The sequence below is a fragment of the Zalophus californianus genome, chromosome 16 (genome assembly GCF_009762305.2).
Source record: "Zalophus californianus isolate mZalCal1 chromosome 16, mZalCal1.pri.v2, whole genome shotgun sequence".
Classification (NCBI taxonomy): Eukaryota; Metazoa; Chordata; class Mammalia; order Carnivora; family Otariidae; genus Zalophus; species Zalophus californianus.
The window spans coordinates 51,155,854-51,170,786 of NC_045610.1; the positions used below are offsets into that span (position 1 = coordinate 51,155,854).

General features: G+C 42.6%; 1 protein-coding gene across 1 annotated transcript in view; it reads right to left on the bottom strand.

Moving 5' to 3' along the window:
• Positions 1-14,933, bottom strand: part of LOC113939585 (ATP-binding cassette sub-family A member 8-like) — a 69,920-nt gene that overhangs the window by 4,370 nt on the left and 50,617 nt on the right. Inside the window, exons 26-38 of the mRNA XM_027625912.2 lie at positions 12,015-12,188; positions 11,707-11,820; positions 9,856-9,975; positions 8,933-8,998; positions 8,388-8,479; positions 7,064-7,184; positions 6,081-6,198; positions 5,339-5,430; positions 2,630-2,790; positions 1,722-1,797; positions 1,554-1,648; positions 681-800; positions 329-469 (exon numbers count right to left, since the gene is read on the bottom strand). Of these exons, the coding sequence (XP_027481713.1) occupies positions 329-469; positions 681-800; positions 1,554-1,648; positions 1,722-1,797; positions 2,630-2,790; positions 5,339-5,430; positions 6,081-6,198; positions 7,064-7,184; positions 8,388-8,479; positions 8,933-8,998; positions 9,856-9,975; positions 11,707-11,820; positions 12,015-12,188 (1,490 nt within the window). The remainder of the gene's footprint in view (positions 1-328; positions 470-680; positions 801-1,553; positions 1,649-1,721; positions 1,798-2,629; positions 2,791-5,338; positions 5,431-6,080; positions 6,199-7,063; positions 7,185-8,387; positions 8,480-8,932; positions 8,999-9,855; positions 9,976-11,706; positions 11,821-12,014; positions 12,189-14,933) is intronic.

The window sequence follows — 14,933 nt, forward strand, 5'->3', positions numbered from 1 at the left end:
GTAGTGGCCAGGCGCTCACAATGCTTTTTTAAAATCATCTCATTTTTCACTGGAAAAACAGTGTCTACCTAGGAAAATTTCAGTGCAGATTAAATACAACAGCGCGAGACCAGAACGGTATCTTGCAGCTAGTAAGACAGCAACACATGCTACCTCCAATTTTCCATCAGCTCTCCTCTTCTCTAATTTAGTTTCTGCAGGGTCCAACAGATACTTTCTTTTAGGTTCCCTTTTGGGCTAAGTGTGGACTCTAATGACAACAAGTGAATGAAACCAGCAAGGAAAAGCTGACATTTGGTATCAGATCAAACGCAGCAACCAACTTTACCTTTCCTGCCGGGCAGCCTGGGGGAAAACCCTCAGAATTTCACGATGGAGGCTTTCCCTCTGCTCGGGGGTCTTCACCTTCATCTCCAGCAGATAATTCTTACCAAATTTACTCTTCAGGTGTTGGATGGAACCGATACATCTGGAGGTCAGAGGAGGTTGAGGTCGTCACAGAAAGGGGAAAGAGACTGGGCACACAATGTTTGAGACTCTTGATTTACTGCTAGGGTTGTCTCCAGGGCGTCACTCTTAGACCCAGAGGCAGTATCTAGAGCCATGCTGTGCACGGACAAACTCCTCCAGCCATGCACCTGTTGGGGGGGCGGGTAGTGTGGGTGGGGACGGGCACCCACCTCAGCCTTCCGGACACCATGATGGCCACGCGGTCACACACGGCCTCAGCCTCTGCCATGTAGTGGGTCGTCAGGAGGGCGCCCCTCTCTGTGTCTTTGAAGGTGGCCCGGATCACCTGCCTAAATCGTCAAAAGAAAAGAGGGGGATTCGAATGAATCATAAATGGGCGGGGAAAAGAATTTTTAACCGGCATGCCTGTGAGTAATTAGCCAAAGGAGCTCAAGCAAGGGAGGACCCCCCGAGAGGGCAGGTGGGAGGAGGAAGGGTGAGCCCCGTGAGGGCGTGAGGCAGAGGCAAGCGCTGGAAGAGGAGCTGTCTGAGAACACAGAGTTTATCCCGAGCTTGTGTTGAGAGAGAAACGCTGAGCAAGAGGTTGCTCATGAAAGGGCTGTGCCAAGGAACAGAGAGACAGAATTCAACCACGGGGGGGTGGGGTGGGGGGGGCACAACCTAGTAGGAGAAAATAAATGCAGAATAAATGTTCAAGATAACATCCAGAAGCGGCCCCCACCTTTACAACCTAATGGGAATCACTGCTCCCCCCCCTCTCCCAGCACTGGCCACGGTCACCGTGGCCCAGGGATGCACCACCCCTACCTAAAAGATCACTGGGGCAATGGTACGACTTACAGTGAGTGTGGCTGGGTCCTGCCAATGCTTATTTTTTCTTCAATGATGAAATATAATCAGGGAGAGGGTTGGTGTTTGTTTCGGAAAATATTGGTGTTACTAATGATATTGAGAGGTGTTCTCCCTCACCCCCCCCCCCCCCATTAAGAAACTGTTTAAGGGACGATTTTTACACAAGTAAAACAATTCACAAATTTCCTGCAAGGCTTTGGGGCTGTCCGTGCCTGGGTAGCGTCCCTCACCACATCTGCTGCTGTCCCTCGGGGTCCACCCCCGTGGACGGCTCGTCCAGAAGCATCACCGATGGGTTTCCCAGGACGCTCAGCGCGAAGCACACCTGGAACGGGAGAACAGCGTGTCTGGCACCGACGTGTGGGGTGCGCAGAGTAACACTGAGCCCCCCCTCTTACCTTCCTCTTTATTCCCTCAGATAAGGCCTTCACGGGCAGCTTCAGCTGGTCCTGCAGCTTGAGCGCATCCACCAACCTGGAGCAAAGACACTGGAGCATCACAGTAAGGAAGTTGGGAGGGGGATGGGCCACACAGCACAGGGATGGGGAGCACAGCTCAGAAATACAGTTCAGAAAATAGATGCCAGGCAATTTTTTTAAAAGATTTTATTTATTTATTTGAGAGAGAGAGAATGAGAGATAGAGAGCACGAGAGGGAAGAGGGTCAAAGGGAGAAGCAGACTCCCTGCTGAGCAGGGAGCCCGATGTGGGACTCGATCCCGGGACTCCAGGATCATGACCTGAGCCGAAGGCAGTCGCTTAACCAACTGAGCCACCCAGGCGCCCGCCTGGCAATTTTTTTTAAAGATTTTATTTATTTATTGGGGGGGCAGAGGGAGAGGGAGAAGCTGACTGCCCGCTGAGCGGGGAGCCCAAGCTGGGACTCGATCCTAGGACCCCAGATCATGACCTAAGCTGAAGGCAGACGCTTAATCGAATGAGCCACCCAGGGGCCCCAGGCCAGGCAATCTTAAACTGGCTGGTTTGATCCCTCCAGATAGATAGTTTTCCCTTTTAAAAGAATATAAACCCATTTCATGATTTTTAAATAGTTGGTCTATGAGAAATACTTTATACTTAAATTTTAGTATTTTTGATAACTTTCACCAACGGTTACTATTTTTATATTTACTATGAGAAGAAAATTAACACTTTGAAATCTGGGAAACCAGTTTCTAGTGGGGAATCTACCCAGTGTGATCTGGGTCAGGGTTCAGAGTCTCCTGTCCTGAACTGACAGTGAAGCTCCTCACTCCCAACTCTCTCCTGCCCCCACAGGGTATAGAACAGGGGTGGCTCCCACCCACCTCGAGATGGTGATGGCTGCGTCCGCTTTCCTCAGTCCTTTGATGGCAGCAAACACCTCCAGGTGCTCCTTCACAGTCAGATTGGGCCACAGCACGTTCTCTTGGGGACAGTACCCCAGGAAGCCCAAGGAGCCCTCCCCGCTGCTCCCTTTTAGTAGCACCTGCAGAGAAAAGTTCACTCTCAGGGCCTGCCTTCTGGGTTTGTTTTTCCTGCATTTCTCAATGGCTTCTTCTTCTTTTTGTTTTTGTTTTTTTTTTAAGATTTTATTTATTTATTTGACAGAGACACCGCGAGAGAGGGCTGTGTCACAAGCAAGGGGGGTGGGAGAGGGAGAAGCAAGCTTCCACGGAGCAGGGAGCCCGATGTGGGGCTCAATCCTAGGACCCCGGGATCATGACCTGAGCTGAAGGCAGACGCTTAACAACTGAGCCACCCAGGCGCCCCACAATGGCCTCTTTCTCCTTACAAACCTAGAAAAACTAGAAACTCTCTAAGTCCTAATTGGGCTGAATAATCTATAATCATTCTGTGTTGGAGAGAGGTCGTCAGAGAATGAACACATGAAAACAAGGGTGTGCACCCCCTAATCTAAGCTGAAAAATCAAGTATCTCGCAAATATGTCTTGCCATCATGGCCAACAGGTTATATCCATTTTTTTTTATCACAATCAGGAAACAAGTATATGAATTTATGAATGGAATTCCTCACTATTGAACACACTCAGTGAGCACATGTCTTTTGAGCACGTAACATATGTTGTGCTGTCTGCTTTGGATACAGTGGGGAATGGAATAGCCAGCACCTTTGTTACTTGTGTTTTCATTCTGCTGAGCAAATTGGGCAATAAACAAGTAGAAAAATGAGCGGCTGGAATACAGACAGCTCCTAAGTGGTGCTGTAATGGAAGTAGTCAGGATGCTGGGGGCGGGGACTAACTAACATCTCTAGGTAGGATGATCAGAGAGGGTCCTGTCTGCTGAGGGACCCCTGGGGCAGAAGAGGGACAGGGCACCTGCCATGGAAAAGCCCAGACGAAAGGAATTTGGAGCAGAGCAAAGCCCTGTGCCCTGATGAAGCTCCATCTGTTTTTAGACCCGAGGCAAAGCTGGGGGCCTGGGTGCAGAGTGAGGAAGGCATGTGATAATCGGCCCCTCCAGATGAGCCAGAGGGATGCGGGGAGGGGGGTCCTCAGCCTTAGTGCAGTAGGAGGTTGTTGAAAATATTGAAGTAGGACGATGGTACTGTTTATAAAGATCACACTGGCTGATCTGATTAAAGCTAATTTCATGACACCCAAATAGTTTGCTTTGTTAACTCAGATCTTACTTACCTTTCAAATAGTTCATTATCATATATCTGTGAACAGTTACTACCTCCTTTTTTGCCCATGCTTAACGAGAAATGAAATAACGATTTAGGGTCTAGATGGTGACTCAATTGGAACGTGGTCTCCACTAAGCTAAGGAGTCCAGTTAGGGTTGAGTGAGCCACCAACATCCCTGAGCAGCCCCATTCACCATCACGGGCTCTCATCTCGGCTTTGGAGGGATTGTGAATATTTAATTTCTCCTCCGTCTTTGGTGGCATATTTATCAATCACATTCCCGGAGGTCTTTTCCCTTCCGGGCTTGAGCACCACCCCCTCTCCCCTGGTGTGGTGCCACAGACATCTCTCTGCCTTATATTCTGTTCTCCAAAATCCCTGGACATCCTTTCCAAAGGAGCTTTTAAAGTGGTCTATTTTTGCCATAGAATTTGGGGGGAAATATGTTCTCTATACTCTATTGTGTGGTCTCCCTCTTTACTAAATCTCAGCTCTTTTTCTGGTGTCTGACCATCTTATATGGTTCAACTGCATGTAGGACTCAAGTTCACTTCATATCCCTGTTGCTCAATTTTGAATCATTCTTTGAAAACACTCCCAAGAAATAGTGTATTTCTACAAAAATATATGTCTCAGGATCCAGGCACTTTGTGAAGGACAATGAATATAATGGCTTAATAAAGGGTTTTTGTTTTCTTTTTTAAACATTTTAATTCAAGATTAAAGCATTACATACTGGGAAGACAATGCCCATTGAAAGTACAAATCCTGTATGTCAACTATACTTCCATTAAAAAAAAAAGTGGGGGGAGCGCCTGGGTGGCTCAGTTGGTTAAGCATCTGCCTTCGGCTCGGGTCATGATCTCAGGATCCTGGAATCGAGCCCCATGTCAGGCTCCCTGCTCGGCGAGGAACCTGCTTCTCCCTCACCATCTGCCCCTCTCCCTGCTTGTGCTCTCTCTGTCTCTCTCTCTCTCAAATAAATAAATAAAATCTTTAAAAAAAAATCAAAACCAAAAATGTAATGTGTTACACTGCACTCACCGTTAATACATGGAAGCAGATAGTTTGCCAAGAAAAAAAAGTGCAACTCCATGTGTTTTATGGTATGATAACTGAGGCCTGTATAGATTCTGATGTTGCTTTCTAATCAGATACTGGACATTGCCTCTAGATGTCGTTGAAGGCATAAGTAATTATTCCCTGCCAGTGATTAATTTTTCCATGTATGAACATGTTAACTTTGTGAATATGTTAGTCTGCAACTTTAACTACTTCTGTCATCTAATGATTAAATGAGATTTGCTCTTTACAAAGCTTTCACATCTTACAAGTTTATTCTGAGCACCACGAGATAGCACATTCTCCACACAATTCACCTACCTGTCCAGCAGTTGGTTTCGTGTCTCCGGTTATCACCTTGATGGATGTGCTTTTCCCAGCTCCATTGTGTCCTAATAATCCTAAAACCTCACCTGAAAAAAAAAATTGGTTGCACTTAATATGAATTGACTTTAATAGTAAAATTAAGTCTAAAACATAGTCTAAAGTCTTGCTATGTGACAAGCGTTGTGCTCTGTGCTTTATATACGGGGTCTCATTTACTCGTCAGGCCTGAGAGGTTGTTGTCATGATCCCTGTGTACATATTTCGGGACGGCTCTCAGAGATGAGGTTAGCTGCCCACGGTCACACAGATGGGAAGGGGTAAAGCCCCTCTTGGAAGCCAGTGTGTCAGACTCTGTCTCCTGTGACCCTAAGTACTGTGGTCAGTACACAAAATGAGGTCATCTCAATGGCTGCTGGCCAAGCCTTCAGACTGCACTGGCAAAACCCCAGTTCATTCTCTTGTGAAATAGAACAAACACTAGGAAACCAATCATGCTCACGAAATAGATACGTCGTGGCTTCAGCGGTTTGTTTTAATAGAGTGCTTATGGTTTCTGTGTAGATGTTGATTAATTCTACTTAGAAATGGGACATGTCGAACGAAGGTACTGTCAAGGTCACCTGCTGATGGGTCTGTGTGGGAAACCGCGAGGCGATGTACAGAACGATTCTCATCAAGACATAATAAAGCTCATGAGGGCCCCAGGCCACCAGGGGAAGGGCCATAGGGGTCAAACCTTTTCTAACACAGAAAGAGACATTTCTTGTGGCGATTTTCTTCTTCCTCTTGGAAAAGCAGCATTTCCTTTTCCCTGCATACTCTTTGCGCAGGCAGCTGAAGATAACGACCGGTTTCTGTAAGTAAATCACATCAGACCTTAATTCTCTCCATGAACTTTGAAGCTCTGTCCTCCCATTGGTGTGGCCCCTCATGACACAAGCCATGCCATCACAGGAGACCTTCCATGAGGGGACAACTTTCCTGGCCATTCTCCAATCCTGGTCCTCGGTCTTGGAGGGAGGAGATGGTCATTTTCCCCTCCTACCAAGGCAGTTACTCAGAAGCACAGTATTCTGTGCAGAACAGGAGCAAAGAGACTTGGAGAAGTACTGAGTCCTGCTCTAAGGACAAGACAACGGGCTGCCGACCAGATTTTGCCCTGCAGTCCGTACAGTGCCATTCTCCAAGGAGCAGTGCTAACGTGTCCCTGTGTTCCCCTTCTAAAATTCACAAGTTCTGGGGCACCTGGCTGGCTCAGTCAGTGAAGCCTCATGGCTTCAGCTCAGGTCACGATCTCAGGGTCCTGGGATCGAGCCCCACCTAGGACTGCCTGCTAAGCAGAGAGTCTGCTTCTCCCCTCTCCCTCTGCCCTGCCTCCCCTCCCCCGACCCCTACTTCCCCCACCCCTGCATGTGTGCTGTCTCAAATAAATAAATAAAATCTTTAAAAAATAAAATAAAGTTCTTCCTTGGCTTTTGCAACTTCAGTTGTACTCCACTTCTTGGTTTTTATTCCAAGAATGACAAACTGAGGTGACGTGACTTTTAATCTGTTCGTTTCAACGTAAACAAGATGATTACTTACTAAAAGGAAGTCATGATCTGTGCTTGTATGGACCAGAGGAACCCAGGATTATTTGAGGACCAGACTCGTAGACGGACTACGTTAACTGACAAACATTTGTGTTATTTGATGAAATGAGTACTTCATAGGTGTTACCTCATCAAAGCTTGTGGAATTCAAGGCATCTGCTGTTCTCATTCTTTCCCGTTGAACATCTTCATCCTCCCCTTCTGGTGCTTCTGGATTTTGATAAGCATCGTTGCTTCTTGGAGGAATTCTAGAGTCAAGAGCCATCCATGAATCATCAATATGGGGTTTTCATCCTTGTATTAAGAATACGGCATTCTTTAAATCTTACGCTTTGAGTAGGTTGGGTAATTAATAAACTATCATAACCCCCTTTCAGTAAGGTGACTCTTCCTCCCTTCCCAACCTAGTGCTTATCTTGATAAGCAGTACTGCTGTATTTAGTGACCCTTGCTTCGTACCTACCTTTCATCCTACTTCTCTGTGGAAGATTCTTTTTCCATTATCACTGGGCAACTTAGTATCTATTATCTCACAGAAGATTTTAATAGCATAATTTAATGATGTTATCTTTCTGGAAACCTTAGCTTTAATACCACGGCCATGTTGGCATTATTACATTCCCATGGGGATACTGAGTCAGAGTATTTGAAGTCAGGACGGTCTCAGAAAATACAAGTTAGATGCTTGATCTCCTCGGAAACCTGGCCATTTCTTGGGAATGTGTGTCAGATTCACTTTCTCCCCCACTTTAAGTCTGGTCCTTCATACCCGTATATATAGGTCACTCTATTCTCTCTTACCTCAATCTAATCCCCCATACTGATCTTAGATTTCTTAAAGGTCATCTTTCTCCTTGCCCACTCAACTGTCTGTAAATAGTTAAAGATGAATAGATAAATAGTTAAAGGTCATCTTGCAAGTTGCCCACTCAACTGTTTGTAGTAGGTAAAGATGAAACCAATGGGAGATACAGAGGGAGTGAGATGCTTATGGCCGTGTCCTTGCACGGTGTAAAAAGACAGTCTCAGCTTTTAAGTCCCATTAATAACTGGACCAATCTGTGATCTACCAGTTGGTCTTCTTACCACCACAGAAAAAGAGAACAATTACTGCTGTTTTTGGCCTATTGATCATTCCATCCTTCCTTCCTGGATTGGCAGCATTCCTTCAACTCCGAATCTATTTAAATGGATTGCTATTTAAATTGAAGTAGTGGCATGTAGCTTTTCCCACCCTTTTATTCAGAGCCCTTGATAATCAATGTTTCAGGTCTGTTTCCCTCTCTACTTAAAATCCTCTTTGATTTAGGTACCTGGATCTCTATTTTTTGTATTGGCATATGGTTGTTACCTCAGACTTGGCAGTTCTTTACTGATTGTTAATTTATGCATGAAAAAAAATTTAAGTATTAATGACTGAAATAAAAGAAGCCAATTTGATTTCTCCCAACCTAAAGAAGGGATCCTTCCTCATTGGTTTCTTTCCAAACTTCCATTCCAGACATCGAAGAATAAAAAGGAAGATGATAAAATGCAGGAACGGCTAGGAAGAAAGAGAGAGAGAGATGCATGATTTGAAGCACTCCAAGAAAAATGTTTCACATCAGAAGTGAATTAGAAGTAGTCGGACTTCTCCAAAGATACAGTTGGAAAAACCATTACGAATTTCCAATGGTCTATTTTAAAATTGTGAAACTATCAAATTCACTTTCAATCTTGTTTACGGGGCATTGGAAACAAATATAATTATGGAATACCATTACTTTATGCCACTTCTGCTAATACTGGTACAGTGTTTTCAAAATTTGGGAAGCATATTATCTGGTCAATCTTTAGAGAAAAATTTGTTCTGTATTTTACAAATACTTTATCTCCATGGGCTACAAATATCCATATGCTTACCTTCATAAAAAAGAGTTTCACTGTGTGTACAGGAATTAAAAAGACTCAGTATAGTAAAAGACACGAAGATTGTTAAAGACAAGTGTGTTCTTACAATTAAGAATACCAGAAATAGCCCTGTACTTCTGGATTCTTCCTTCTGGAGATAAAATATGAACACCTGCAAAAGGAAAAAAACAATGGTTAAATAGGAAGTTTTTTGGTTTCATGAGTTTTATCTATATAGTTGTGAACTGACCCGCTGAACGGTCCTACTAACACGTGCACTGATTTCACCATGGGTATTGGTAGATGTCTATTCCAAAATGTGTAGCAAGAGGTGGTATTCCTTCCTCCCAAGGTCTACGAGGTACTTGCTTTTATCTGAAGCAGTAAGATTCAGCAACTACTCCTTACCTGGTGAGACAATCTTGGGTATCTGTGTTAGCCTCCCCAAATAACGAGAGAGCAACAGTGTTTTCTCCTTATCCCCCAGAGCTTCGTATACCCTCCCATGTCCATTGATCCTTCAGAAGGCCCCTTCCTTTTTTTCCCTCCCCTTTCCCCGTCTTCACTCATGTACTGCATCTTCGTTCCTTTCGTAGAAGTCCATACTTCTACATCTCTATCTATATAGTTGTAGAAGCTGGTACTTCCACATCTCTATCCACATAGTTGTAGAAGCTGGTACTTCTCTATCTAGAAAAAAAGGGGGGGTGGAGATTTTATTCCTATTGAATGCCTCTCTAGAATCTTGAGATCCCGAAGATTAGGGGTATTTCATTCGCCTATTTGCTGCTCTATTTCCCACCACCTATTACCCTGTCTCCCCACACATGGACCAGGACCAGGTTTTCTAACACGATTCAGCTGGAGCACACTGCCCTATCTAGAAGAAATTCAACTGGAATCCATGAGGTAGAAATCTTTAAATGCCATGTATATTCAGCATTGGAGGAGAGCCCCAAACCCCAAGCATAGCTTCCACAACTGGTTAAGAGTTCCCAGGACACTGGGGCAGACAGCAGCATTACTTACCTGAAAATATAAGAACATACAGCCAATTAACGTGGCGTGTGGTACTAAAAAGGTGACACAGTACAGTGCGACATGTCCATAGTGTTCAAACAGCAATACAAACACAGAGAAGATGGTGATCTAAAGAAGATATGAACATGCATGTTAACCACTCTGCATTTCCATTCATGCTCCAAATTGAGATGGCTCATCTTGAGGATATTCCTAAGAATGAGACAGGACTGGATAAATCTAGGATCTGATAGATAACTTACTTTCATTACAGAAAAGGAAGAAAGTTGGCATTATATTGATTTTGGAGGTAAAATTAGTAGATAAGCAATAATCAGAGGCAACACAAATTGACATCTCCTGGGGATGATGCATCGGCAACAGAGAAGACTTCTGTTAGGGACACCAGTGGGGAAAGAGAAGCATGGAGCAACCCGGAGTGGCTTCAGTGGAAGTACTCAAATTCAAAATTCAGGGATAAGAGAGAGTTACAGGGACAAGGGGAGCTCTCAGACGTTTTCTTCTAGAACATTGCAATGATAAAAGCTTCCTAACAGTTTTTGTACTTCTTTCTGTTACGAATTACCATTTTTATGGCATTCAGCATATTCTTCCTAAAAGTATATTTCTTTCTTTCTTCTTTTTTTAAAGATTTATTTATTTATTTGAGAGAGAGAGAGCAAGCGAGTGGGGGATGGGGTATAGAGAGGAGGAGAATCTCAAGCAGACTCCCCACTGAGCGTGGAGCCGGATGTGGGGCTTGATCTCACGACCCTGAGATCAGGACCTGAGCTGCAATCAAGAGTCCCCTGCTTAATCAACTGAGCCACCCAGGCGCCCCTAAAAGTATATTTCTGATCGAATTTCTGTTCTGCCCTCTAAGCTTCCACGGCTTCCCATAGCCTATAGAATAAATTCTTGAGTGCATCATTAAAGGCCAATGTGGTTCCAGCCAATATTTTTATCATAAGTAGGGCCACGCCCACGCTGCACTTTGTTCTCTTCCCTTATCCGTGCCAGATTATTACCAGTTCTCAGGATAAGCCTGGACTTTCTCCCCTGAGTTTCTGTTCATTCACTGACTTGTCAGTCTTCTCTGGCTACTAAAATCTTACTCTTCAGGTTTCAGTTCCTCAAGGAAATCTGTGCTCTCATTTTCATGAGTTAATCTTTCCCTTCTCTGGTTGTCATAGAGACAATCTTTTAAGAGGAGATAATCTTTTGCTTATCACTTTGCTTTAGTAAGTGGCTATTTAGTTCTCTGTTTACCCTCTGAGTGCCCTCTCAGGGTTGAAACTGTCTTATTTTTTTCTGCATTATCGATCTTCGTTTGTGACACATTGTTGGAAGCCAACTAATATTTGTTGAAATGATAATTTACTTTTTGGCAGTTGAAATGACAGGAAATCAGAATAGATACTAGGAGATAACACATATTTTTCCTTCCTAATTTAGATAAAATAAGTGTTGCTTTTATGGAATTAATTCTAGTAGAGTATGGAGAAGTAGTTTCTAGTTTTAACTATGCTAGCAACAATATTTATAATCCTGTATTATCTTTGTGGAGGTCTTTGGGCTTGTTTCTTTTTCAGTAAAAAGAAGACACAAATGGCTTCCAGGTTGCCTTCTAGCAAACACTTTATGGTTCTAGAAACAATTTAGCCACTTTTAAAAGAGACAAGGGTAGAAATTAGGAAGAGGAAAAAGGTGCAGACTTTGAAAAGGATCCTACCTAAGGAAAACAAAATACTATAGACTGTAATACTAATTTTTCACTCTACTGAGGGCATATTTTAAAGTACTGGCTCAGAATTGTATATTTAAATGCATAAAATGAATGTTCACAAGAAATATACTTACCATACAGAAGCAAAAAGACCAAATGCCACTATTTCTTTTCCCCTTGTGAAAAATGAATGAAATTACATATGTCAAGAAGATAAGGGAGGCGGCATAGCCAACCGCACACAGGATCTGAAATCAACAGGAATGTTTAGTTAAAGACAAATGCACTCTAAGAAAACGTTAGGGCCCAGAAGATTGTTAGAGCACAGGGTTCTACAGTCATTTCATTTATGACAATGTAACTAACAACGCGAACAGTTTGCCCCTTCAACTGTTTTCATTAAATCATACAGGGTATTTGTTCTATGAAGATGGTCACTTACTTGTATAATCTGATTTACCACTGTAAATAGAGTGTCTTGGGCATTTAAACCGTAGTCCATCAAATACATAAGAAGGAAGATCAAGCAGTACACCGGAACATCCACCAGTGCCTGCCCACACCAGTATGCAGAAGGGAAGAGGCCCGAAACCCATAGCAGGGACTGAGCTTTGCTCTGATTAAAAAACAGCAAAAATACAAAGTGGCATTTCAACTTGAGGCTTAAGAAAATATGGCTTATGTAAGGAAACATTCAAACAAAATTTTCATTTGTAATAGGTCTGCATCATGCTATAAGCATCATCTGGACCAAGGGATATGGATAGTTCCAAGCATAAGTGGTCAGTTTGCTGGTTTGATTAACAACACTGATGTTCATCACACACCTGGTAGAAATATGTGAAGGAAGAGCTAAGTGTAATCAAGGCATTAACGCTGCAGGAAACAATACAGAGATTAATGATGTATGGGAGCCTAAATCAAATTACATCTCAGACAGGAACCTCATTTGGCTAATCAGAGACTATCAGCAAATTAACTATTTTTTTAAAGATTTTATTTATTTGAGAGACCAAAAGAGAGAGAGAGAGAGAGAGAATGATTGGGGGAGGGAGAGAGAGAGAAGCAGACTCTCCACTGAGCAGGGAGCCCGACATGGAGCTCGATCCCAGGACCTGGAGATCATGACCTGAGCCGAAGGCAGACCCTTAACAGACTGAGCCACCCAGGCACCCTGAATTTAATTATTTTTAAAAGAAAAAATATATTCAAACTTGTTTAATTGTTTATTATAATTGTTTAATTTGTGCCAAACCCCACATCACTTGATAAGTAATCTTAAAATACGGGATTTGGCATGTTTATTCAGAGAATGACAAGGAATACAAGATACATGATATTTATGAATGTAATAATATTAATGTATGTATGCATAAATATTTGGATGGGTAATAAATATTTGAATGCGTGCTATGTCAAAATGACCCCAATGCATCATTTACTTATAACGAAAAGAATAAAGCAATTTTATATGTATATAAGAATACGTATTATTTTATATATTTATGTAGAATATAATAATAAATAAGGTATAGTATTTTATATCTATAAAATATATCATCTTTGGGGAGAGACTTGTGCTGTCTCTTTGTATATAATAAATATATATATAATATTATTACATTCATAAATATTATGTATTTTGCATTCCTTGTCATTCTCTGAATAAACATACTAAATTACATATTTTAAAACCACTTATCAACTACTTAAAAATACTACTTAACTACTTATAAATAGTTAAATTCATTTGCTGGTGGTCTCTGATTAGCTAAATGAGGCTCCCGTCTTAGATGTAATCTGACCTAAGGATACGTATCAAAATCTCCCAGCATAAGCCTGTTCGGTTTGCACGACTGACAAGGTTCTGGTGCTGGACTGATCTGTGGGTGAAGCCATGAGAGGGACGAATTGTGGTTTTAGGTTACTGACGGAGCACCTGAGTGCGTGGTGCTGCCATCTATGGGGGCAGGAAATATGGAAGGGGGTACACATTCAAGAATATCATAAATTCAGCTTTGGAGACATGAAGTTTAAGTCTGTGATGCTGCTCCCAGTAGCGACCCTGAGAAGGGAGTTCGGATCAGCCCTTGAGGTAGTGTTAGAAATTAGAGATCTGGGCTGGGGTCAAAGCTGTGAGTGACGGGTTAGGTAAAGGGGGTTGGAAGCCCTCGGGTTCGATGAGCTTGCCAAAGAGAGAATGACTCTAGCAAGAGAGAGCTAAGAGATGAGCTCTGAGGGGTTCCAGAATTTAGACACAATGGGGAAGAATTAGAAGTTCCAACGGAGGCAGACGGACAGTGGCCACGGTGTTGGGAGAACCATGATAGAATTGTGGCCAGAGAAAGAGAGTGTTTGTGTTTCCCATGGGAGACATTTTTAAATTAGGACTGTGTTAACACCAGGATGACTGACAGTCACATCAGGCCAGCAAATGGCATTCCCCAAGATTCCTGGAGGTTCTACACTAGGAAGAGAAGAGGACATTTTCTGGATAGCACACCCTTCCCTTGGACAACAGAATTGCTTGGGAGAGGGAGGAAGTTTGAAACAGATAAAGATGGTTATGCAAGGTCATTTTGTGTATTAAGTTACAAAAATGGAACCATTAAAGGATATTTTATTAGGATCTGTAGATAAAACTAACGCAAGTTGGCCTGGGTTAATTAGTCATAAATTTACCACCCTGTGACTGCCACTCAAAATTTGTCTCCACCCAGAACTACTGAATCAGAATCTTCACCTTACAAGATGCTCCAAATATGTGTAGATACATTAAAAATTCATTGGGATTAATGAAAGAGTGTCTGTGAATGAACATGTATAAACAGATTGTCAGTTAAACATTGAAATTTATTTTTTATCTAAGTTCTCACATTTTCAAAATACCATTTTCTTTTATTTCAGTCATCTCTTTTTCATTAACTTTTTTTGAAATGTAATTTTGAAACAATAAAAAAATATCCCTGTTAAGTATAGAGTTGCATGGGGTTTGACAAGTGCATGTATTCTTGTCTCACACTCACAATCAAAGTATAGAGCATTTTCATTACCCGCCACCCCCCAACTTCCCATGCTCCTTTGCAGTCAATAGCCTTTATCACTGGTTGCAAGAAACCACAGGTCTGCTTTCTGTCACTACGAATTTATTTTACCTTTCTGAGAATTTCCTAAAAATGAAATCATTCAGGATTTACTCTTTTCTGTCTTCGCTCCCTCAGTGTAATGGTTGTGAGTTGTACCCATGCTGATGCAGTTTTAGTTGTTCCTTCACAAGAATTTATTTATCAGTTCACAGCTTGATGGAAATTGGGGCTGTTTCAGATTGTAGGCTATTATGGAATAAAGCTACCAAGAATGG